The 26043-nt window shown below is 39.7% G+C and overlaps 1 protein-coding gene across 7 annotated transcripts in view; it reads right to left on the bottom strand.

Moving 5' to 3' along the window:
• The window catches only part of LOC101642381 (WD repeat containing planar cell polarity effector), a 340297-nt gene that overhangs the window by 188927 nt on the left and 125327 nt on the right, over positions 1-26043 (bottom strand). For all 7 annotated transcript variants that reach the window (XM_045294106.1, XM_045294103.1, XM_045294105.1 and 4 more), the window contains 3 exons: positions 8748-8862; positions 5035-5168; positions 1345-1536 (listed from right to left, as the gene is read on the bottom strand). In XM_045294106.1, the coding sequence (XP_045150041.1) occupies positions 1345-1536; positions 5035-5168; positions 8748-8862 (441 nt within the window). The remainder of the gene's footprint in view (positions 1-1344; positions 1537-5034; positions 5169-8747; positions 8863-26043) is intronic.

Below are 26043 nucleotides of genomic sequence, written 5' to 3'. Positions count from 1 at the left end.
AAAAAGACATTGGGTAATTATAACTTAAGGCTGAATCTATCTGTACTTGTGTTATTGCACAGAACACTTCATTGAATTCTAATGAACTTTGCTACATTACGTCACTTTGATGAAGTGTTTTTGGCTCAATGAGTTTCGGAACTGAGGGGCAACAGGTGGTGGGCAGAAAAAGAGCAAGAAACAGAATTGTCGTAACTTCACAAAACCACTGCAAGCACAAACAGAGAGCCTGCATGGTTTTAGTCATGGCAGCAGACTTGGGAAAGTTCCAGCAAAAGGAAACTAAAATATCTACAGGAGTCTGAGAGGATTTCTAAAGAAAATAGTTTCCAAGAAAGACGTCAGTCTTAAAAGGCATCCTGAAAGTTTATGGAACCAGAAGAGGTAAGCAGGGCTACAGAATGGCAAGAATGAGTCATTGTATCTCAGAATAATAATTTTGGAAAAACTCCTTCACATCTAAGAGACAATCGACTTGGAGCAAAGATAGGAGCATCTTATTTGATCCAGGTCAAAACTAAAGGGGATGAGAAGGCGGGAGAGAGGGCGCTCCTTCAAGATGTTCCCTCCCAGGGCTCACACAAGAGAGAACAGAAACTTTCATATCCACAGTACTGGTGAAGCTGAGACTACATGAAAGTTCACATATAGAAATGCATGTCGGGGTCACAGCTGGGAGTACATAGCCTAGACACATTGTCCTCACCCCCGAGATTCATCCCTTTGGTGCCCCAGCCCTAGAGAGGCTCCTGCAGTGAGATCACCATTGTGCGGCACTCTCCAGACGTGTATTCCTATCCCAGCCATGGCTTGACACCTCAGGGTCTTGCATAGAAGCCGGTGACTCCGTTTGTGAGCTGGCTGATCGAAGTCTGAAGAGGTTGATTGATAACAAAGCCTTAGCAAGCATGGAATCTTACGCAAACAATAACAATAGTACTCGTGATGAGAACAGTATGAATCAATCACAATCGTGAGCAGTGGTTAGGGGCTCACTGCGTGCAGCCATTGCTCCCAATGGCGGATTAACGCATTTGTTTTCAGGAACACTTTTCAAATGAGGAGCTTGCCGAAGGCCAGAGAGTGACCAAGCAGAGTTTGCACACAGGAGCCTGTGCTGTCCCAGCCAGCCTCAGAACTGCCCGGGTATCCACCAGATAGGGTTCTTTTTCAGATCCCATTCCATACGGCACTTCCTTTTTTTTTTTTTTAGTGTTTGATGGGGGTGGGGGTGGGGTTTTAGTTTGAAATTTTACTTTTCAAACTTTATTTCAGGATAGAAAACAGTCATCATCTTATTCTACTTGCTCCTCATTAAAATGTGTACATTTGTTTTAGCTTTACCTCCAGTCTCCCCTGAGCATGACCCAGGAGCAGTAGGTTGGCTCTGTCCTTCTCAGAAGAAATGGGGGTCCAAGGCCAAGCACCATCAGTGTCCAGGGGCCACCAGCAAAGCACTGTGTCCTGAGCACAGCTTATGGCTAGATGCCGCTCAATTGTCCTGTTCGTGGGACCAGGTATCTCATAATAGGAAATCTAACGGGTGAAAATTAAGAAAATGGGTTAAAAACAAGAAAAGAATTTCTCTTGAAAGATGCAAAAATCTCCCCCACTGTGACAAAATTGAGAGGGTCTGTAAGTGGAGATAAATACAAGTAAATAACGCACATTAAACATGTTCCTAGGGAGATGTCAGAATTTACCCAATTCATTTGACACATGTATAAAAAAGACGTATGTTCGAAAGTCTTCACATTTTTATCAGAGGAGAAGAAAAGGAGAAATGTGAGTCAGGGAGGAACTGGCTTGAGCACATCCAATCAATACCAAAAGGTACAGTCATGGCTGTCCGACAGCATCGACCTACACATCAATTTCAGACCAGCGGTATTAAATGACAAGTTCAGTACTGCTGACCAAGAGTGTCTGACTACTGTTTAAGACATAACACATGAACAATGACTGACAACAACTTGAGGCAAATATTTCTTTAAGGAATCTATGAGACATATGCACATATATTCTGCATAAAGGGGATAAACCACAGCATCATGCGGAAAAGTCTAGGCAGCTTCCGAGAATTATGCCTCTCTTTCTTAGGAAGGATTTGTAGAATTTATTATTTAAACCATGTTATTTTGGAACCTGGCTATTTGAAAACATAAGCACGGCACCATCTGGGTGACACATGCCAAGGAAATATAGATTGCACCGTATTTCTGCTTAAGGAATTAATGGAAGGTTGATAGCTTTGAATAAAAAAAAAACACAACAACTATCTTGCCATTGCTGGTCAGCAATAATCGAACCACTTTCTGGGGATTAAGCGCATGGCTAAGCCTACTGGACCAGACACTAGCAAAGGGCAGGGGGTCTTCTTATCAGAGAAATGCTTCTGGAGCCAGTCTCACTACATGACAGATTGCTTTCATATTCCTGTCTGCAAGGCAACAAAGGATGGCAGTAATGCGATAATGCCAGAGTGCAATGGGTGTTAAGAACCCGTTGCATTTATGTATTGTATTTAGTAAATAATCAGGCTCATCCAAATTGTGATCTCACCACTCAACCAAGGCCATTAAAATCAAGGTTAATGCTTTAATAATCCTCTGCTTTTTTTTTTAATATGGTCAAAAGGAACCCTTTTCTATTTGCATGGCCATAATATTATTGACCTCTTCATCCTCTGAATGCACATCACAAGGAACTGAAATCAAAGTAATTACCAGTGTTGTTCTCTCACGGTAAACAGTTAACTCCTTGCACTTCCCTTTGCTGTTAAATAAATTGAATTGGATTTTTTTAAAGGTAGACGAGGAAATTTGTGAAAGGTCAGTCATTTCAGAATATTTACAATTTGTGTTGTCAAAATTATTTCAGTATGAGAGAATTAAAGCATGGTGTTGCTGTAGAGAAAAGCAGAATTACAGTCATCTATACCACTTCCTTGTTTTAAAATCCAAATGGGCAATAACCAAAGTACTTAAGCTCTCAAGGGTAAATTTTTATATTTCGACTCCCACTATCAATATTGGAACTAGCCATGTGTTTATTTGAGGGCGATACCACAATTAGATGGGTAAATCCTGAAAAATACACAGACATTATAGTGATAACCTACTTGACACCTAAATAGGTTTTATACAAAATTTCTGGATGGAAAAATAAGAGTTAAAACTAGCAACTGGCATCTTCTGTCTTTGCATAATGCAAACTATTTATGTTACCTGAAATGTCATGTTTTCTGAGTATTAATTGCATCAGTACTTTATCATGATGGGCAATGGGTAAGTGAAATGAACAAGCTTCTAAAATATCCTGCCTATAGACAAATGATGATTTTGAGTAAGTATTGGAGAAGTGCATTTTAAATACTGAATCAGAAAATCAAATCTATGTGTCTTACAAAAGACAGTGTGTTATTTCTCCAATTTATAGAAATGACATAGAATGGCTATGTCCCAAAGTTTCTAAATCTGAAGGTAGAAAGAATAAGTAAACAAGTAACTAACTAACTGCCTGACTTGAAGTGTAAAGACCCAAATATTTAGGTCTATTTTCTAGTTAGTTTCTAAGAAAAGATGACATCTGGTCATTTAGCTCTTTCCTACTATAGGGTTAATACCCTTCTTCAGATGAGAGGATTTTACACCAAGGGACCCATCACACTTGAAATGGAGAAATCAGTCATAAAATTGTTTTTATTATTAAAAATATTTACTTTACATGGCCTACGTTAATATATATTGGGGCATCTTAAAGACCAATATCAGTAAAGAGATACACAGATCTACAGTCAGCCATTCTGACTAACAGCACCCCATGAAGAATGCCAGTACCCTTTCATTTTTTGACTAACCTAAATAAAATACATATGAATCAGTGATTTCCAGGGAAAGACCATCAATATTACACAAAGTTTTATAAAAGCTCCACAAAGCTGAGAGACAAAAATTGATGTTAGTTATTTCCACAATGAAAAGCTTGTTAGGTATATTTTCTTCAATATTAAAAAAGATCTTTTTTTTAAATAAGAAGAAATGTTTCTACTAAATAAAATGAAATCTTTTGCACGCCACTACCACAAAATGAGACATAACCCCAAAGGGCAAATAGTTAGGCTAAATACTACTTTCCCCAAAACACACACACAAAAGTTTCAAGCCACAAAGCTGGCTTCTAAAACCCTTTACCCTTGCTATAGATTCTCTCAGTCTGGCATACGTGTGTGTCTTTTTTGAAGGGAGCTTCTATCAGCTCTGTTTCCAGTGAACAGTGAACTGTCTCAAATCCACGTCACAGAGGCTGGATCAATCTTGCAAACACAAGTCATCGCTGAAAAGAGGCCTTGAACTGAAACCGCCTGGAAAATGTATTAGATCCTCATCCTAGCACAGAGTATGCCTTCCAAGCAAGTTAGAATGTAATGTGGCAAAACTTAAACACTTCATTTAAAATACAAATCTTGCCTTAGCAGATGCAAAGTCTCTGATACAAGCCGACAAACGGCGTGGAGCTAGTGAGGGGAGCGAGACCCACGTGTGGAAGAGATGGGTTTCTCTTTGCATTTTCTCCAGTTATGGTGGGGGCCAGGAGTGGGGCAAGGTAGGTAGTCCTTGTTGATTACACTTTTCTATTAACCTTTGAACGTGCCTTCTTCCTTCTTTCTTTCCTTGTGAAATGGAACCAGACAGCTAGTCCTGCCTGGAGAGAGGCGATATGCGGTGTTAGGGGGAAATGAGAATAGTGTGTCTACTACCACTAGCGAGAAAACCATTTTCAAAACTATAACTTGCCTCTTTTGTATGTTTTTTTATATAAGTGGTGCCAAACACTCCAGTGTTAGACCTCCATCGTGAGAATGAAAAAGAAACTTAGATTGGTTACTGTTTCCAGTGAGTCAAACTTAATACTACAACAATTCTGGTTTTTCTGAAATCCGGTGCTCTTGAGAATAATGAGTATAACGTCAACTTGTGATATTTTAGCACACTTCAGTATTGAATGCTACACTCTATCACTTGAAATCTGTACCTTATAATCCAAGGCTGAGAGTTTTTCCAGTCTTTTATTCACATCTGGAGAAACGATCTTCTTGGCAAACTGAATAAAACATAGCTTGTTTTGTGCCAAAAATGATAAGATGATAAAACTGTCTGTGAGAAGAGCTGAAAAACAATAATTTAGTGAGAATTTCATATTACCAAGTTACCAAGAAAATAATAATTCACGGATTTTACCCCCACTGGTGTATAAAAAGCTATTTTCGGATTATAGTACATGGAAATCATTGAAGTCTCCTAATTCCCATAACTTCTTACCAGAATATTAAAGAAAATTAGGAGAAAATAATCATCACCAATCTAATCATACAGAGATTTGATTGTGACCATTTCCACATTCTTGGGGACAATAAGCAAATGAAACACATTGGGAACCAGGCCTAAGAAAACATAAACTAAAGACTATCTCACACCTGAATGTAGAGATGGAAACATTGACTTTTACTTGTGTGTAGTATTTGATCCTGTCTTTATATGGCACAAACCAGGTGAGAATAAATTGGATTTATTAAGGAATACAGATTAGTGTTCTGTACCTAAGTTATTTTAAAAAAATAATTTAAACGTTTACATCAATGTACCTTCTTTTGAGGACATACATGTGGAATGAAATAAAGCATTTTATGCCCAGTAGGTACATTATATAAATTAATATTTTATAATGAAGATTAATAAAGTCACTTTATTTCTTCTGGAACACACAAGTCGATAGGTAACATTCATGGATTACATAAAGGGATTTTCTTGAATATAATTGGTAAAATCACCTCAAGGGAATTTGAGAAATGCTTTATAGTGTTGCTAGCATTAAAACTGTATACATTGATGGTTTTATATGTCTTCTTTACATTATACCCCTGGTCATGCAAGCAGGGACCAGTGGAGGATCTACATGCACAATTATGCGAAAATCCGGATACCGCCACAAAAGCACATTGTTATTAAGGTCCCACGAGAGTGTATTACTTGGGGTCTAAATAAAAGAATTGTGAAAAAAGATAACTCAGACACGCGAACCATGCTGGAAGCCTCCTCTTCTTTCTCAGGGAGGAGCATCACATGACAAAACCATGACAGCCACTATTTTCTGTGCCACGTGAGTACGAGACATATGGACATGGACCCTCTCTCATAGGCAGAGGGGCGCGTGGCTTCCTTAGCACCACACTGCTGCAAGGAAGAGGAAGTGGCACCCTCACAACCTACCCCAGATTATTACCATCCGTACTGTTGCTAATCACAGTCACCTGGCAGAGTCTGAAATTGTGCCTGGCTTACCCCAAGGTAGCTAATGAGTGGGAGCACGCAGCGATAGCAAGCTTCTTTATTCTCAACTCAGTCCTGTCCTTTGATTACTCAATTTAAGATACTGACAACTGTCCACTTTTAAAGATAACGCAATCTGTTCCTACTCCTTTTTACCATGCATAAAAGAACATCATCGTAAAAATGCAGTGTAGTGTACAGAAAATAGACCTGGCAGGCCAAAACCTGGTGAGATAGTTAGTTTATTGTGCCAACCTGGCTGATAACACATGTGGGGTTAATTGAAGGGCGGGGAGCAAATGGCTCAGTGAGCCTCGCCTTTCTAGTTCTTGGGTCTCTTGCTTTCTGATGGTCGGACCAGGGTGCAGCTGCCCTAGCCAGTTCCCTGCTTTAGCTGGCAAGGCTCACTTCCTGCAAGACATCCCTGAGGAGAAGCCACATGGACCTACCCCGGTGCAGCCCTGGGTGCTGGAGCAGCCGTGTAGAGACCCTGCCAGCGCTGAGATGCTTACATGTTCACTGACTCGGCTTTCCTCCTGCAGTCGGCATCACTGTGTCTGTTTTGTGAGATGGAGGAGGACTGTGGATTGGTGCTGGACATATGGGTTAATGTTGGACTTGTGGACTTGGGCAGCACTGGATTGGGATGTTTTCTTGATGCGCACTTAGCCTTTATATAAAACTCTGTCTTATACATGAGTTTCTGTGGATTTCTTTCTCTAAAGTACCCAGACTAACACATCTGGGTTCAAATCTCAGCTCAGCCATTTTCCTTGGCAGGTTCTCTAGTATCTCAGCTCCAGTTTCTTCATCCATAAATTGGAAATAACTGAACCTTTTAAGGTTGCTTTGGATTCATTGAAATAGGTATGCTGCCACACAGCATAGTCTTTATATCAGTATACCCTTCCTTTCCAATAAGTGGCATAAAATCTTTTTTCTTAGGTGCTGTGTACCAATTCTAAGCTGATGGTGGTATCACCTAATAGAATCCAGATTCTCTCAATATATGTGGCCCTGATTTCGTATATGTAGAAAGTATAGATTAAAGTCTCTCAAAAATTACTATTCATAGGTTTGGGTGGCTCTTTGGTGACAAAAAAATTGTCCTGTGCATCTCCTTACAGAAGGGTCACAGAAAGGAGATGAACCAGTCAGGGTGCAGTGTAGCAACAATGAAACATACAACTTTCCTCTAGTTCTTTAATGCTTCCCCGCCCACCCCACCCCCACCCCCATCATGATCCCAATTCTACCTTACAAATCCAGCCAGACCAGAGGATATACACTGGTACAGATAGGAACTGGAAACACAGGGAATTCAGGACAGATGATCCCTTCAGGACCAGTGGTGAGAGTGGCCATTCCAGGAGGGTAGAGGGAAGGTGGGGTAGAAAGAGGGAACCGATTACAAGGATCTACATATAACCCCCTTCCTGGGGGATGGACAACAGAAAAGTGGATGAAGGGAAATGTCGGACAGTAAGACATGACAAAATAATAATAATTTATAAATTATCAAGGGTTCATGAGGGAGGGGATAAAATAAGGAGCTGATACCAAGGGCTCAAGTAGAAAGCAAATGTTTTGGGAATGATGATGGCAACAAATGTACAAATGTGTTGGACATAATGGATGGATGGATGGATTGTGATAAGAGTCGTACAAGCCCCCAATAAAATGATTTTTTTAAAATATGGAAAGTTAAAGTTTTAATTCCTAGAAGTTATCTTTGGTTAATCCTGTCTAAGATGGCTAAATAAATAAAGAAATGCAATAAATGTTAGTTTAAACTAAGGGGGCAAAAATGCCCCTTAAGCCTCTCTGGAAGAAACCATGTTGTTTGATCAAAGTGGCTGATGGAAAGTCAAGGTGGCTGATAGAAGGCCTTGCCTTGGCTTAAATCAATTGAAAGCCTGAGACCATATTTCATGTCAATAAAGGGTTAAGTAAAAGTTAAAATAAAATAAATAAAAAATTTTTAAAAATCGTCCTGTGGCCAAAGCACAGAGTTTTTTTACTCATGACTGTGTTGACATACATGCTTGTGGTATGTATTCAAAATCCATTTGCATGTGAAAGTACCTGAAATGTCAACAACAGGGAACTAATCCTGGAGGAACACACATGCACACACAAACACAATCAACCAATTTGAAACACATTTTTTAAAATTCCCTTTTTAAAGTGTGGAAAGCACTCAGAGAATAAGCCTGATGCTTGACACGACAAAAACTTTGATATTAAATATTAGTCAAAACTTGTATTGGTCCCAAGGGTGGTAACTATGCTATTACAAGCAATTACTTGTTGTGCTTGCAAGTCCCCGGTGGTAATACTTAGTCTACCTGTTGACACACTATTTCTCCTGCTCCATGGTTAATGCAGGCAATTTGTCTGCACAATGGGGGTAATTACCATCACTGATGGTGTCTGAGATGAGCTTCCCCACCAGGCTTCTGTCAATCACCACTTTCTCCAGCTGCGGTCCAGAAAGGCTTAGGGACACCAGCACACCTGAACCAAAGAGGAGCTAAAACCAGGTAAGGGGATGGGGGTGGGGTAGGGGGGAGGGGAGGGAGATGCCGAAAATGAGACTGTGCAAAAAATCTCTTTAAGCATATAATTTATACATGTGTTGTATGTACACACACATCTACACCATGAAATTATAATGTTTTCTTCATTAAAGAAATTACAGCATTTTCTTCGTCGTTGCCATTCTGAGTAAAAGGAGAGAGATACTAAGTGCACTGATTAATGCCACTTACAGACAGAAACAAACGCAGCCTTGAGAGTGCAGTGGCCCAAACACTCGGCTGAAAACCAACATGGCAGTTTGAACCCACCCGCCACTCCACGGCGAAAGGTATGGCCGCTGCCCCACAAAGACTGGCAGTCACGAAGCAAGGGCAGGTCTCCTCTGGCCTACAGAGTGACTAAGAGTTGGAATTGACTTGACAGTCGGGTTCGGCTTGGGTACAGACAGAAACAGAATTGAGTCCATTCTAAATACTAGAAAATATCCATTAAAAAGTGATGGCTTTGTTTTGTATCCAGAAAACACAGTGTGTTCTTTGACGAGATCATATAAGTTTACTATTTACGTGAAAAATAAAAGAATATTTCTTGAGGTCTGAGCAGTCATTGTCACACATTAAATATAGGAGAGTTGCGACCATTACAATATAAACAGCTAGTGTTAGGGTTGATCTGGAATTTAAACTTCACATACTTCCAAAAATAAAGATGTTAATTGGTCTAATATATAAAAACACATGCAAATCTGGACAATGAAGGTAAACTGTTAACGCTGTAAAAACATACATAGATATACTGGGACAAGGAGCTAGAGAAGACAGTACAGTGCCCAGGCTCTCAGCAGTATCAATATCCACCCCAGCGCCCCGCACAAGAGAACTGGATAACACAGTGATGACTTCTTTTCGGCTGCTCCTCTCCATTTGTAGCAGCATAATTCATTCATCTCCAAATGTTTCAAACATCTGAAAGAACTATGCATATGCATATGCTTGTTATCTATGAGATTATGAAATAGCAACATTGGAAGAAATAGTTTCACCTTCAAGGCAAGAGACTCAGAGCTGATGAATCACAGAACAGCATATGGTATAAAAAGGGGTTGGGGAAAGCAACTCAATTGTCAGTAAACTAATCATGAACATGCTAGCCAAATCCAAAAACAGCTATGATTTCAAACATAGCAGGGGAATCCCCCACCCACCTAGCCATCATGTCCCAGCTAGAGAGGAGGATTCTGTGTCAAGACGTATTAGGACTTGTGTGAAAATCGAGCAGCAGGAGAGGGCCAGGGAAATGCACAGAAAGACCACTCTAATAGAGTCCAGGGCCATGAGTCAGAAAGGAAACTGAAGGGCCTTTTTGTACACACAGGATAGAATCCTTGTCCTAGTCCCCAGCCTTGCCCCGTGACATGCATTGCATGGCTTCACAGACTGCTCCATTGCCTGCTGGTGCCCTGAGAGAGCGAGGGGGAAGAACTGAGTCATCTTTACTGGTTTGGAGATTAATAAGGAAGGTACACTTGTTCCAGGAGTTTCAAAATACTTCATAAATTAATCTCTGCTGAATTACACCCAGCTCTACAACATACATGGACGGCAAATACTTACATTTTCCTTTAGTGTAATTCCACCATAGCACACGGTCTTCACTCCCCAAAGTCGCTATCCTCGGCAGACAAGCTCAGGGTCATCCTTCATTTTAACAGCTCCACTCCACCCCACCCCACACCTTTTCCAAGTCCCAATTCCCTTTTATGCAAAACATCTCTAAAATCTGTCTTAACCTATGTATTTTTATGTACTAAATTTTTGCACCTGTACTATTACACACCTCTTTTCTTAATTATCCACTGTCTCCTAGCTCCTATGGATACTGGCTCGGCCACTTTTATCTTTCATCTTTAATGCCAGGCACAGAAGAGGTGATGAGTAAATATCTGGAGAATCATAACTATCTTAGCATAAGATCAGATAATGCATAGTTGGAAGGCAACGAATCTAATCTTCCACTTGCACGTGGCAAAGGAGCCCTTTCTGGGACATCCTTCAAGCATTCATGCAGTCAGTGCTTGACTACTGCCAATGACCAGAAGCTCCTAACCTCACAGAAAGCTGTTCCACCCTTGCACAGTTATAATCAAATTAAGGACCATACATTCACTTTTTTTCATTCAATAAGAAATGCATATCAATTCTATGTCAAGACCTAATCTAAATTTGGTGGTCCAAGAGTAAATAAAAAATAATTCTTAAAATAGGTTAATAGAGGTGAAATACAAGCAAATAAGTTCAATAAAGTACTTTTACTGTTCCCTTTAAGGTACTAGAGACACTTATAAGTATCAGGTTGGGCTGCTCTCCACAAGATTGACAGTTCAAACCCACCTGCCACTTTGCAGGAGAAAAATAAAATGCTCTACTCATAAACCGTATGTTCTTGGAAAGCAGATGCCGGTTGGCTGTGAGCAGGAATCAACTCTGTGGGTTTTGGTTTACGCTCTTCTGTTAAGTCTAAGGTCAAGGCTACAGCTGCCTCCTAAGAAACTTGCCAGTAGCTTTCGTTTGATTCCACAGCCTCCTCTTCTAGATTGTGAAGGCAACAACCAATCAGCTTGGGCTCTACCACTTACTACACCTATGGGACCCAAAAGGGACTACCTCTCGTATTTACTCATACGAAAAACTTCTACTTCGTAGGATGAAGATTACCATAAATAAATAACCACCAGAAGTATTTAGAACAATGTCTGCCACATAGTTAAGGGTTAATTACAATTACTGTTGTAATTCAACCATTACTTGGAAGACGGTCTCTCACCATATTATTGCCATCTCTAAACAGGTGCATTTCTGTGCTTAGACAGAACTTATTAGACAATGACACACTAGACTCCAGGTGAGGTATAATCAAGAAAAAGTAGGACCCCCCCCCCTTTAACTTTCTCCATTTGTGATGATTTAACATTTTCTTCAAGACACTGGCAATTTCCTCCAAACTTTGGGATTTAATGTGTCTAACTCTCCAAATCCCTTATTATTATTTTCTGTTCTCACCACCACTACCAAGACAGAGCCAGTTATCATAGTTGAAGTGGCTTTTTCTATACACAAGTAGTTATTATGCTATGAAATGAACTCTAAATGAAAATTTTGTATGGTGGAGAAGGGAAGGCCACCCAGGAGTGTGCCAAGATGGAACATAAGCTGGAAGGGACCAGAAGGGGGAGGTAAATGTTATGTGCAATAGGAGTGTGTGCTGTAACAATTACAGACCGACAGGGTGGTGACAGCAGGAGTGATCTGAGGACGATGTGCCCTGCGTAGGCAGGTGCAGACACTGATTCATACCTTCAGTACTCAGATGTAGATTTGGAACCCTGGATGTTCTCGCTCTCGGTGCTGGGGATACAAGAGGGAGCAAAGCAGACCATGCCCCTGCCCTCAGCGCCCTTGGCCCAAACCAAACTCCCTGCCATCAAGTCGATTCAGACTCCCAGGGAGCCTATAGGGCAAAGCAGAAACTGCCCCTGTCGGTCTCCAAGGCTCTTAACTTGTTCTGAGAGTGGAATGCCTCCTCTTTCTCCGAGCAGCTGGTGGTTCTAAATTGCCCACCGCGTGGTTAGCAGGCGCCGCGTTCCGTACTAAGCCGTCAGGGCTCCTTTAGCCTTCAGAGAACATATATTTGAAGGTGGACACCGCAAATAAACACACAGTTTTACTAGAACAAACAATCTGGAGAAACATAAAGTACAGTGAGGGTGATACTAGGGAGATGCTATTTTAAGACTCTCCGACGAAATCTGAGTAAGAAGCAAGTCACATGGACATCTCATTGCCCTCAAGTGGGTACCTACTGACAGCGACCCCACTGTGGCTTTCCAAGAACATAACTGTTGAAGGGAGTGGAAAGCCCCATCTTTCCCCCGCAGAGCGGGCACTGTTTTCAAAATGCCAACTTTTGGAAATGCTGCCCAAGCAAAACCACTACACCACCAAGGCTCCACACATGAATATGTAGAGAAAGAGAATTTTAGGCAGAGAAAACATCAAGTGCAAAAAACTCTGAAGTTGGAATGTGCCCCGAGTGACTGAGGAACAGCAAAGCCAGTGTAGCCAGAGGACAGTGAGTGAAGGGGCTATTTGGAGTGAAGGAAGTCAGAGAGGTGGTCAGGAGCCAGCTGTGGTTAGCTCTTGTGGATAAGACGCCTTTGGGTTTTATGTAGAGGAAAATGATAGCCTTTTTATGTTTTAAAGAGAACCCTCTGGCTACTCTGTTAATAGAATGTTCAGGCATAAGGACAAGAGTAGAAGCAAGCAGACCATGAGGAGCCTGGTGCAATGGTGCAGGCGACAGAAGATGATGGCTTGAACTGGAAGGGTAGCTGTGGAGGATATATGTGGACAGACTTGAAATGTATTTTAAAGGAATATTCACTAGGACTTGCTGAAAGATTGGATGTGGCTTACAAGAGGAAGAACTAAGGTCAAGATTGGCCCAAAGCAATATATCAGACAAGGAACTACCCTCTAAAATTTATGAAAAACTTCAAAACCTCAACAAAGGCAAATAATTGAATTTAAAAGTGGGCAAAAGACATGAGCAGACAGTTCACCAAAAAATGACAAGCAAATGGCTGACAAACACGTGGAAAGAAAAAAAAAGCTCACTAGCCATCTGGGAGATGCAAATCAAAACAACAATGAGATACGACCTCACCTCAGCACTGATGGCACAGTTATATGAAACAAAACAGAAAACAACAAATCCTGGAGAGGGTATGCACAGATTGGAACCCTCACACACTCCTGATGGGGATGTAAAACAGTACAACCAAGCAATTTGGTGCTCCCTCAAATCATTGGGGCTGGATATTCCATATGATCTACCAATCCTCCTATTGGGTATACATCCTAAAGAAATAAACACAAATATACATGGAACCATGTTCATTGAAGCACTACCCACAATAGCAACTGTGGCCCCATGCAGGACTGCCCAGCCATGCAGGAATGGATAGACTGCGATAGACACATAATGGAGTACTACACAATGCTTAAAGACTAACGCAGAATCTGTGAACCACCTCATGGCATGGATGAACCTGGAAGACATAATGTTAAGTGCAACTATGCAATCACAAAAGGGAAAATACTGTATGATATTATTTTTATTAAAAAATAGGGGATGGACAACAGAAAAGTGGGTGAAGGGAGATGTTGGACAGTGTAAGATATGACAAAACAATAATAATTTATGAATTATGAAGGGTTCGTGAGGGAGGGGGGAGTGGGAAGGGAGGAGGTAAAATGAGGAGCTGATATTAAGGGCTCAAGTAGAAAGCAAATGTTTTGAGAATGATGATGGCAACAAATGTACAAATGTGCTTGACACAATGGATGGATGTGTGGATTGTGATAAGAATTGTATGAGCCCCCAATAAAATGATTTTTTTTTAAAGAATCATACGAGCCCCCAATAAAATTATGTAAAAAGAAAAATAATAATCACGGAAAGGTTTTCACACTAAAAGCAACAGACATTTTTTTTTTCACATAATTTTTTGGGGGCTTGTACAACTCTTATCACAATCTATCCATCGTGTCACGGTCAGTTGTACGTTTGTTACCATCATCATTTTCAGAACATTTTCTTTCTACTTCAGCCCTGTTTCCAGCTCTTATCTGTATACCCATGTACATCCTCTGGTCTAGCCAGATTTGTAAGGTAGAATTGGGGTCACAATAGTGGGGGGGAAGGACGCATTAAAAAACTAGAGGAAAGTTGTATGTTTCATGGTGCTACCCTGCACCCAGACTGGCTCGTCTCCTCCCCGCAACCCTTCTGTAAGGTGATGTCCAATTGTCTACAGATGGGCTTTGGGTACCCACACTGAATTTCCCCTCATTCACAATGATATGATTTTTTTTTGGTCTGGGTCTTTGACGCCTGATACCTGATCCTATCAACACCTCATGATCACACAGACTGGTGTGCTTCTTCCATGTGGACTTTGTTGCTTCTCAGCTAGATGACCGCTTGTTTATCTTAAAGTCTTTAAGACCCCAGATGCTATATCTTTTGATAGCCAGGTGCCATCTGCTTTCTTTACCACATTTGCTTATGGATCCATTTTGTCTTCAGCGATCGTGTTGGGAAGGTGAGCAGCATGGAATGCCAGGTTATTAGAACAAAGTGTTCGTGCATTGAGGGAGTACTTGAGTAGAGGTCCAATGTTCATCTGCTATCCTAATATTAAACCTATGAATGTATGTACCTAGGTCTATTTCCCTATCATATTTAAATATATTTACATAGGTACATGCCTGTCATTTAGACCTCTATGAATGCCCTTTGCCTCCTAGTTCATTTCTCTATTTCCTTTGACTTTCCTCTTGTACCACTATCATGTTCAGCATTCATTTGGGTTTCAGTAATTTCTCTCAGTTACATTGTCCTTGATCAAGCCCTACCAGGCATCCTACACCCTCCCTGCCACCAATTTTAGATCATTTGTTATTCCCTTGTCCCTGGGTTTGTTAACACCCACTTAAAAGCAACAGACTTTTAATGGTTATCGGGGTGGGAAGGGAAGGGATGAAAAGGGAAATTGGCTATTAGCTCCTAAATTGCCAAATGCATCACAGGCCTTCTGCCAATGTTTGGAATAAGATGGTATAAATAAATTAAACTAATAAACACATCTTTATACCACAGCCTGTGGGTAAGCATAACATTTCCTAATACTGACTAGAGGTTAACTTCAGTGAAAGGGAACACTATATTCAACAAGAAAGAGATGGGTGAAAAATGATGGAATCAGGACAAGACAGTGGGAGGTTTAATGAGTTGTTGAATGTGAAACTGATCACCTGCTCTATAAACCTTCACCTAATTCACAATAATAAATTTGGAGAAGAAAGACAGGCCCAAAGGTTTTTGGCCTGAGACACTGGGTTTACTGAGATAAGCAACACAAATTGTTGTTGTTGTCACTTGGTACCCTTGAATTGATGTCAGCTTGTAGCAACCACATGCGACAAAGCAGAACTGCCTCATAGGGGTTACTGAGCTGTGATTTTTACAGCAGCAGGTGACCAAGCATTTCTCCATTGGAGCCACTCAAGGTAAGTTGCAACTGCGAAACGTTCAGTTCCCAGCACTTAACCATTGTGCAACCAGAGTCCTTAGGGAACACTGGAGGAGAAGCCAATTTAGATGGCAAGGAATCAAGAGTTTCTTCTCTGACCTGTTAACTGATGACACTTGTGAACATACTCAAGTTATAAGAGGGGAGGCCTGAAGATATATATATATTTTGGGGTTACCAGCAATGTAAAGGAAGTATTTAAAATTATGCCACTAGAAAAGCTTTTCTTAAAAAATGAGTGGAAAGAAAAAAGAAGTCCCAAAGCTGAGATCAATAGGATCTAAGTAGGTCTATTGTTTCAGATCTCTACATATCCTGTGGCCTAGAGGTACCCCTAACAGCTGAAACAGAATCTTAGTGGGTAACTTAGCTATGGACTCATAGGTTGGTAAAGGCACCACAGGCCTAGTGCCATTTTTGAGTGAGAATATAAATGAATAAAATTAATAAATGGATTTTATACCACAAGCTGTAGTATAACATTTCCAAGTATTGGTGTCAAAGACATACCTTGATAGGTGAGAGGCCTACAGTCCTCTACTTCTTAAATGCTTCCTCCCCCCCACTATCATGATCCCAATTCTACCTTACAAATCTGGCTGGACCAGAGGATGTACACTGGTACAGATAGGAACTGGAAACACAGGGAATGCAGGAGGGGTGATCCCTTCAGGACCAGTGGTGAGGGTGCGATGCTGGGAGGGTGGAGGGAAGGTGGGGTAGAAAGGGGGAACCAATTACAAGGATCCACATATAACCTCCTCATTGGGGGATGGACAACAGAAAAGTAGGTGAAGGGAGACGTTGGACAGTGTAAGATATGAAAAAATAATATTAATTTATAAATTATCAAGGGTTCATGAGGGAGGGGGAGCGGAGAGGGAGAGGGGAAAATGAGGAGCTGATATCAAGGGCTCAAGTAGAAAGCAAATGTTTTGAGAATGATGATGGCAACAAATGTACAAATGTGCTTGACACAAGGATGTATGTATGGTTTGTGATAAGAATTGTATGAGCCCCCAATAAAATGATTTTTAAAAAAAACACCCCAAAACCAAAAACCTCAGATAGCATCATTAGTCCACTCAAAACATAAACAACCATAAAAATTTGAATCTCACACGTTCAGTAAGTCAAACAATAGCAAAACTCACTGTCCAATAGGGCAGAGTAGAAATGCCCCTGTGGGTTTCTGAGGCTGTAAATCTTTAAAGGAGAAGAAAGCCTCATCCTTCCCCTACAGAGTGGCCGGTGAGTTCGAACTGTTGACTTTATAGTGGGCAGCACAATTCATAACCCACTATGCCACCAGGGCTCTTTCACACAATACAGTGTCTATTCTATGCTAGTTGCTAAGAATACAGGGTTGAACAAGAGCAGTGGAGGTTTTAGTTACTACAGATGACTGCTTCTTTAAAAAGTTTTGTTTTTGTTACATGCTAAATCAGTTCTTATTCATAGTGAAAGACTGCTCAGACCTGTGCCAGTCTCACAACCGTTGATACATTTAATAAGCTCATAGCTGAAGTGGCTATGTCAGCCCATCTCATTGAGCGTCTTCCTCTTTTTCACTGACAATATAAAAAGCATGATGTCCTTATCCAAGGACTAGTCCCTCCTAATTCTATGTCCAACCTGTGAAACCAAGTCTTGCCACCCTTGATTCTGAGGTGCATTCTGGCTGTATTTCTTACAAGAAAGATGAGTTCATTCTGATGGCAGCCTATACAGCATATCACATATTCTTCACCAACACCATCATCCCAAGGCATCAAGTCTTCTATTGTAGTCACTGTTCAGCAGTTGTCTGCATATGAGGCAAGAAACCCAAGGTATGTCAGGCACCTTAGGGCTGGCTCAAAGTGACATCCTCGCTCTTCATCACATTGAAGAGCTCTTCTGCAGCAAATTTTAAGTCCTGTGATTTCTTGACTGCTTCATGCATGGAGGTTGATTGTGATTCCAAGAAAAACGAAATTCTGGATAACTTCAAATGGTTTACTTATCACGATGTTGCTTGTTGGCTCAGTTATAAGAATGGTTGTGGTTCTTTATATTGAGGTATAATTCATGTAGACAGTGGTATTCTTTGATGTTCATCAATAAGTGCTTCATGTCTTCTTTGCTTTCATCAAGCAAGATTGTGTCATCTGCATATTGCAAGTAGTTAATGAGTATTCACTCTCCATGCTACTTTTTTCTTTGCATAGCACAGCGTTTCTATTTGCTTGGCATACAGGTTGGATAAATATGGTACAAGGATACAACTTTGAGACATACCTTTCCCAATTTAAATCACATAGTATATCCCATTGTTCTGTTCCAAGGACTGCCTCTTGGTCTATGTAAATTTTACATATAAAAATAGATAGATAGATAAGATAGGCACCAGCTTGCCATTTTATTGCTTTCAATAAAAAACTACAGATGTTACAAAGATGCTTGATTGTAATCAGAACAGCAATTTAGGAAAGGAATTCTCACAATATATTAGGTAAGAGATTACTAGTGTTTAGTGCAGTACTTCTCAAATTTTATTGTGCATAAAATCACCCAGGCACTTTGGTAAAAGTCCATATTGTTGGGGCCTAACCCAGATTGTAATCAGTAAATCTGAAGTAGGGTTCCAGAACATGTACCTTCGGCAATTTTCATGCACAAAATTGTTGGCTAAGTTTTGAGTAGTATTGGTTTCATGTTAGGGTATCTAATGATTTAAATTTTATGTCATTACAACATTAAAAGATTGCAGAAAATCATAAGCAAATCATTGATGAATTCCATCATAAGAGGAAATTTCAGATTTTCAAGTTTGATATGACTGTGTTCATGAACTAATTAAAAGGTTTAATGTTTACAAGTCCAGATCTTTGTATTTACATTAAGATGTTATATAATAAGCCATATGAAAATAGTAAAGAAACAAGGTAGGTTTATCACTCAAATAAAAAGGAAAGTTTCCATTCTTGTTACACACACACACATAAAAGAACATGTAATGTCCCGGAATTCCCATTCTTCCCAATATTAGCTATAATTCATTATAATCCACACAGTCAATTGTCTTAGGTTTTACTTAGGGTATAGGACTACTTCCTAGAAACATAGTCAATAAAACAGGTACACAACTTTCAGATATTCTCTGCTTTCAGCCAAAAGCCATTTGAAAGCAACAATGATATCCCCCATTCCACATCCTTTTTTTAAATCCAGCTTGAATTTCTTGCAATTCTTTAATTACTGCTGCAATCATTTTTAAATTCTCTTCAGCAAGAATTTACTTGAATGTGATATTGACTATACTGTTCAATCAATTTCTGAATTGTGTTAGATCACCTTTATTCGGAATGGGCACAAATATGGATCCCTTCCAGTTGGTTGGCCATGTAATTGTCTTCCAAATTTCTTGGCATAGATGAGTGAGTACCTCCAGCACTGAATCTATCATATCAACGCTTTGTATCCATTGAAACATTTTCCGTTGGTATTCTGTCAATTTCTGAAGCCTGGTTTTCCTCCAGGGCCTTCACTGCAGCTTAGACTTCTTCCTTCAGTACCACTGTTTCTTGATCAAATGCTACTGCATGACATAGTTGAATGTTGATTCATTATTTTGGTACAGTATTCCAACTTCTTTTGACGCTTCACGCATTATTCAAAATTTTACCCATAGAGACCTGTTATTGAAATTGCATGCTTGAGTTTTTTATTCAATTCTTTCAGCTTGAAAACTGCCACGTGATCTTCCCTTTTGTTTCCCTAACTCCAGGCTTCGCACGTTACGCTATAACACTTTGCCTTCTTGGGCAGTCCTTTGGAACCTTCTGCCCTGCTCCTTTCATTCACCGCCTCCTCCGCTCACTTTAGCTACTTTCCATTCAAAAGCAAGTTTCAGAGTCTCTTCTGCCATGCACTTTAATCTTCTCTTTCATTCCTATCTTTTTAATGACCTTTTGCTTTCTTCATGTGTGTGCAATGAACAAGTTGTAGGTCTTACCAAATTCTGTCATGAAATCTCCAACCTCATTTCTATCACAGAGGCCAACATTTTCAACTGCTGCTTTTTTCCTCTTTGTTCCCAACTTTTGCATTCCAATAACTAGAAATTATCAGTGCGTTCTGATCACATGTTTGATCAGTTAAAGACTGAAGAAGTCAGTAAAAAATCTTCAATTTCTTCACCTTTGGTACTAATAGTTGATGTATGAGTTTGAATCAGTCATATTAACTGGCCTTTCTTGTAGGTGCATGGATATTATCCTACCTCAACACTGTCCTTCAGGATAGGTAATCCTTTTTTTTTTAATGGCATAGAAGGCCAATGATTTTCCAACTCAAAATGGCCTATATTAGTCCATTTCAGCTCACTGATGCCTAGACTGTTGATCTTCATGTGTTTCGTTTCATTTTTGGTAACTTCGAATTTTCTTAGATTCCTACTTCATAGACTCTTTGTCCAAATATTAATGAATGCTTGCAGAAGTTTCTTCTCAGTTTGAGTCTTGTCACACTAGCAAATGAAGATCCTGAAAGCTCATTCCATCTACATCATCAAGGTCAGCTCTACTTTGAGGAGCCATCTCTTCCCTAGTTGTATTTTGAATGTCTTCCACCCAGAGGGTTCATCTTTTGGCACTATATCAGACAATATTCTGCTGGCATCCATAAAGTTTCCACTGGACCATTGTATCAGAAGGATTGCCAGCCCTCCTTCCTAGTCTGTCTTAGTCTGGAAGCTCTGCAGAGACCTGTCTCCCATGCTTGACACCTGGGTGGTATTGAAATATTAATCATGCGATTAATATTAAACCTTAACAGAAATGAAAAAGGAAAAGCCCGTAGAATCAGCACTAAAAATCAACAATGGGTAATAGGTTTAACCCATGATTTAAGAGTTAAATCACGGGCAGACAGTCAAGACCAATCCAATAAGGTCATTGGGAGGCATGTGAGAGACAGCAAGTGTGAAACACTACAATGCAGAGAAACGGCTAGTACGATACTTGAGGGGAATTCTAGGGAATTCCTAAGAAAGCATTTAAAGTATTAGAGAGTCACTTTCCTAGAGGCCTAGGAGCATCATAATGCTATCTGCCCTTGACCTTAAACCCCATTGTGTCACTATTGAGCCATAGGATGAATTGAAGGGAAACCCTTAAAATTGACAGGCAAACAATTTTACAGCAGAGAACTCTATAAGGAAAAGTAGGGTCACTGCTCATTTTAAAAGATAACCTGCTGGAAGAGAGGGAACATGCTTTGTTTTTGTTGTAATTTATTGCTTCATTCAGAAGACATGTATTATGTGTAGAGAAAAACCATGTCTTGCTAACCTATTACAGACACAAAAGTGATCATAGTTTAAAAATTATTTAAAACATTTAACTGGCTCACTACAAGAAATTAACTTAAGAATAAGAAGCAAAGGACAAGAAATAAACAGGCTTTTTTTAAAATACCCTGCCCCTTCCTGGTAGCAAGTCCAAAACAGGTGAGAAAAAACCTCCTACCCTTGCTTCTATAGGGTACTCTGGTAAATTTGTTCCAAGACAAATTTGTCCGTTCTTCTGGCATCCTGTGATAAGTTGAATATTCCTCTCTAATACCATAATTAAGATCTTCTTTTTAGCAATCCAGCTTTTGCAAGCATATGAGGCAATTAAAAATGCCAGGACTTAGGTTATGTGCACCTTAGCTTTTTAACACTTTAAAGAGATCTTGTGCAGCATATTTGCTTAATGCAGTATGCCATTTGACATGTTGACTGCTGTTTCCATGGACATTGGTTGTAGATCAAGCAAAAGGAATTCCTTGACAACTTCAATCTTCTCTGGATGTATCATGATACATGTTTGTTCAACTCTTCTATGAGCAGCCAGTTAACTGAAAGGTGGTTTCCTCTGGAGTATAACCTGCTTCTAATTGATGTAGATGCTTTGGCAAAGCTTGTTTGCTTTTAAGTAGATCTGGATCCTGCATCTAGCTCATCATTTGACGTTTGGTTCTTTGACCTTGAGTCAGTGGCCTACTGTTATCTTACCTGCTAACTTTGAATGTGCTGACCTTTGCAGCCAAAAGTGTGCAGTCTGACCTACTGATCTTAGATTCATCACTCCAAGCAGCCAAGTGAGTCAGGATAAGTCTTCAGCCACATCTGACCATAGACTAGGAAGTGGCCATCCTCTACAACTACATGAACCATCTCTTTGATATATATACATATACAAGCTTCACTGGTTTTCTTCTGTAGAGAACCCAGACTAAGAAAACAGGGAACTGCCAGAAATTTAAGCCAGACTCAGAAGAAGGTATGGTATGAGTATTGTCACTGGGGATATCATATGGATCTTGGATGAAAGCAAAAAATACAAAAAAGATGGTTACCTGTGTTACATTGGCTATGCAAGAGCAATAAATTATGTGGATCATAAAAAATTATGATCTAACAATAGGAAGAATGGTACTTACAGAACAATTCATCATATAGAACCTGTACACACATAGCCAAAGAGTCTGATTAAGGTGATACTCTGATTTAAAATCAAAGTGTACATCAGGATTTTATCCTTTCACTATATTTATTCAATATAAATGCTGAACAAGGAATCCTGGTAGCGTAGTGGTTACCAGTTGGGCTGATAACCACAAAGCCAGCAGTTCGAAACCACCAGTGCCTCTGGGGAAGAACAAGGTTTTCTACTCCTGTGAAGAGTTACAGTTTCAGAAACCCACAGGGACAGTTCTATCCTGTCTTGTCATGTCTCTATGAGGTGGAATCAACTCAACGGCAGTGAGTTTATTTGTTCTTGAGATGCTGAGCAAAAAAATCCCCAAAGCTAGATTATACAAAGAAGAACATGGCATCAAGAGTAGAGGATGATTCATTAACCACTTACCATCTGGAGATGACAAAACCTTGCTGTTGAAAGCAAACTGGACTTAAAGCTTTTACTGATGAAGAGTCAAGTCTACGGCCTTCAGTACAGATTACACTTCAACATAAAGAAAAAAAAATCCTAACAATCGGATCAATAGGTAACATCATGATAAATATAGAAGAGACTGAAGTTGTCGAGGATTTCATTTGACTTGGATCCACAATCACACCTGTGACTGTGAGCACTGACCTGATGGCAGTGGGTTTGGTTTTTGCTTTTGCTTTTTTCTCCCAAGGTCGTTTCAAACTGCTGATTTTGTGGATCACAGCCAATGAGTAACCACTACGCCATCTTGGTAAAGGTCTCATAATTAGTGGGGAATCAAGACAAATCTACTGGTGACAAAGCCTATGCTGCTATAGGCAGCACCTGCTGCTATAAACAAACATTCTTACATCTTGCTTTTCAGTTGAGCTTCATGCAATACTCCGTTCTGTTTCTTTCTTTCCTTAGTTATTTCTTCACTCTCCCTAGAAACCAGCTGTTCTCAGTCAGAGGTGATCCTGGGCCCGGGGGACATTTGGCAATGTCTGGAGACTTTTGGCTGTGACAAGCTCTATTCATTAGTCAGCCTCACATGGGCTGGCTTTAAGAGAGCACTAGCCGTGGAGATAAAGGTGTTTTCCATGTCTCCGTCAGGCAATTAGGAAGGCTTCTCAAATTTTAAGAATTATTTTTCTCATATAAAGAAGGGGAATGTGTCCAGCTCTCTTCTCTCACGAATGAGGACTGGTCAGGTATTCCATTCAGAGTAGGGGTCAGAGCACAGTCCAAATCAGGATCCCCAAGGGAGTCTGCTCGACATGTCTTCAACCAAGTTCAGGGCAATGATGTTAATGACTCATGCCAGCTGTCAAGATAGTGAGAGCCTCAGGGCAAATCAGAGCTACCTTAGCTGGATAGAAATATCCTACGAGCACACCGCCTTGCTTTTGTTCTAATTCTATGCTCACCTATCTGCCTTCTTATCTATAATTTAGTCTCTTGGGCAATCCATTCATCAGGTGGGAATGCCTTACACAAATGAGCAAGGCCTATGGTGCCAGATACATCTCACACTGAGAATTAATAAATTACTGCTCCACTCAATAAATTAATTTCATTATTGTGCACATTGTTAGTATAAGAAAACAAATGGAGATAACATAAGATAGATAAGTTTAATTAACAGAAATTAGGCAAAAAAATTCTGCCTAAGTCCAAGAAAAAATAACTGGGGGAGAAATTTTAAAAAGAAACTTGCAGACATAAATGAATAGCATGATTCCATTTTGTTAAAAAGTGAGTGTGGTATGTTTTTATTTGTATGTGGGCACAAAGATAAAAGAAAAAATATTGTTACTATGGTTCCAGTTAATACATGCATGTTTTATACCCAACAAAGTATTTAAGTATGTCTTTGTGATCTGTGGATGGCTACAGAGGGTCTGTGACCTGTGGGTGGCTGTAGACAAGTTCTCTCAATAATAGGAGGAGGCTTCAAAGAAATTCATGGAAAAGCTCCATTAGTTCTTAATCCTAGTTGTCCTTGAAGTTTTTGAAGCCACCCCCTTATGTTGAAAACTTGCCTCAGTCTTATTAGGTGCTATTAAGAAAACGTTACCACTACCCACCCCCCATGGGAAAAGTTACTTTGAGGTCAGGATTAATATCAAGTTTTTAACAAAACACAAGTGGACACCTTCCCAAATTCTTGAAGCCATGCACAAGTTTATGGGAATGTTGCCCTACATAAAATAACAGTTGGTAAATATAGCCGATTTTAGATCAATCAGGCATTTTAAGGAAAGTCAGGAACACTTCAAAGATGAATTCAAGGCAGAGAGGTCAGCTCAGGAGGTTACAGTAACTATTCTGGGGACCATCGTGGCAGGTTTTTCTGAATTACAGAAGATGATCAGGGGACTTATTATGAAGACATTTAAAAAAAATTGAAAACTGCATTGGTGAGAAAACGGCCAGGAAAGTTGCGCAATATTTATTTATTTTCCATTGCAATACATCTACTCCCCCTCCAAGGGAAGCAGAGCTGTGCTATAGGAACTTCACTGGGAAACCGTCTCCTGGTATTCCTGTTCTTTTTTTTAAACCATTTTATTGGGGACTCGTACAACTCTTATCACAATCCATACATCAATTGGGTATCCCTGTTCTTGTCATTTCAGATTTTCTTTTGTTCTCAAAATCCAGAAAACACAAAAGGAGCACAGTTTGAGTCCCTTGAGGATGTCAAAACTTCCATTTGGACATGTGTAAATCCAAGAGTGGAGAGTTATTTGGGGAAAGGTGAGAAATGAAAACACCACTGTTAGAAGTGCATAGCCTTACATGGAGGATGGGCCAAGAAAAATCAGTTTCTTATTTTCTTATTTTTGCCTAATAAATATCTCTATGATTTTATAACATATTCTTATATATAGGAATTGTTTGTGTAAATGCAAGAAAGTATCTTTTTTTAATGCACCAAATACTAATCATGGGGACTGATGTAATTAAAAACTGGAGAGTAAGAATTTTAACTGATTGTCGTATATTTTGTTAAAAATTTTTATTATGGGTGATTTTTACTTTTTGTGATTATTCGTATTTCTAACTTTTCAAAAGTAAAGAAGATGCTCTTAAAATATCTAGCAACAAATGTGATCATTATTCTATGATTTAAAGAGACTTTTGTACATATGAAAAAATAGATAATATTTACAGAAATACAAAACTAAAGTGGCTGGCCTGTCTTCTACAATTTCACTTATTAAAAAAAGATTCTTATTGCATTGTTCTTCACGATAGATCTTGAAATGTGATGCCATTTCTCTTGAATTTCTTGTTCCCAGCTCAGTAAACGATAAGATTATCTAATTAAAAATGGCTAACACCAGTCCATTTCCACTCACTAATGCTCAGGATATCAATCTTTGTGCATTGCGTTTCATTGTTAATGCTTTCCAATTTTCCTAGATTCACACTTCATACATTCCACATCCTGATTAGTGAGGAGTGTTTCTGGCTGTTTCTTCTCATTTTGAATCATGTACCATAAACAAATGAAGGTCCTGAAAGGCATCCTTCATCCACATCATTCAAT

This window comes from Echinops telfairi, unplaced genomic scaffold (assembly GCF_000313985.2).
Source record: "Echinops telfairi isolate 266 unplaced genomic scaffold, ASM31398v2 ScPeMD7_2573;HRSCAF=3158, whole genome shotgun sequence".
Classification (NCBI taxonomy): domain Eukaryota; kingdom Metazoa; phylum Chordata; class Mammalia; order Afrosoricida; family Tenrecidae; genus Echinops; species Echinops telfairi.
The sequence above is the reverse complement of the archived record's forward strand: the minus strand, read 5'-3'. Positions and strand labels throughout refer to the sequence as shown.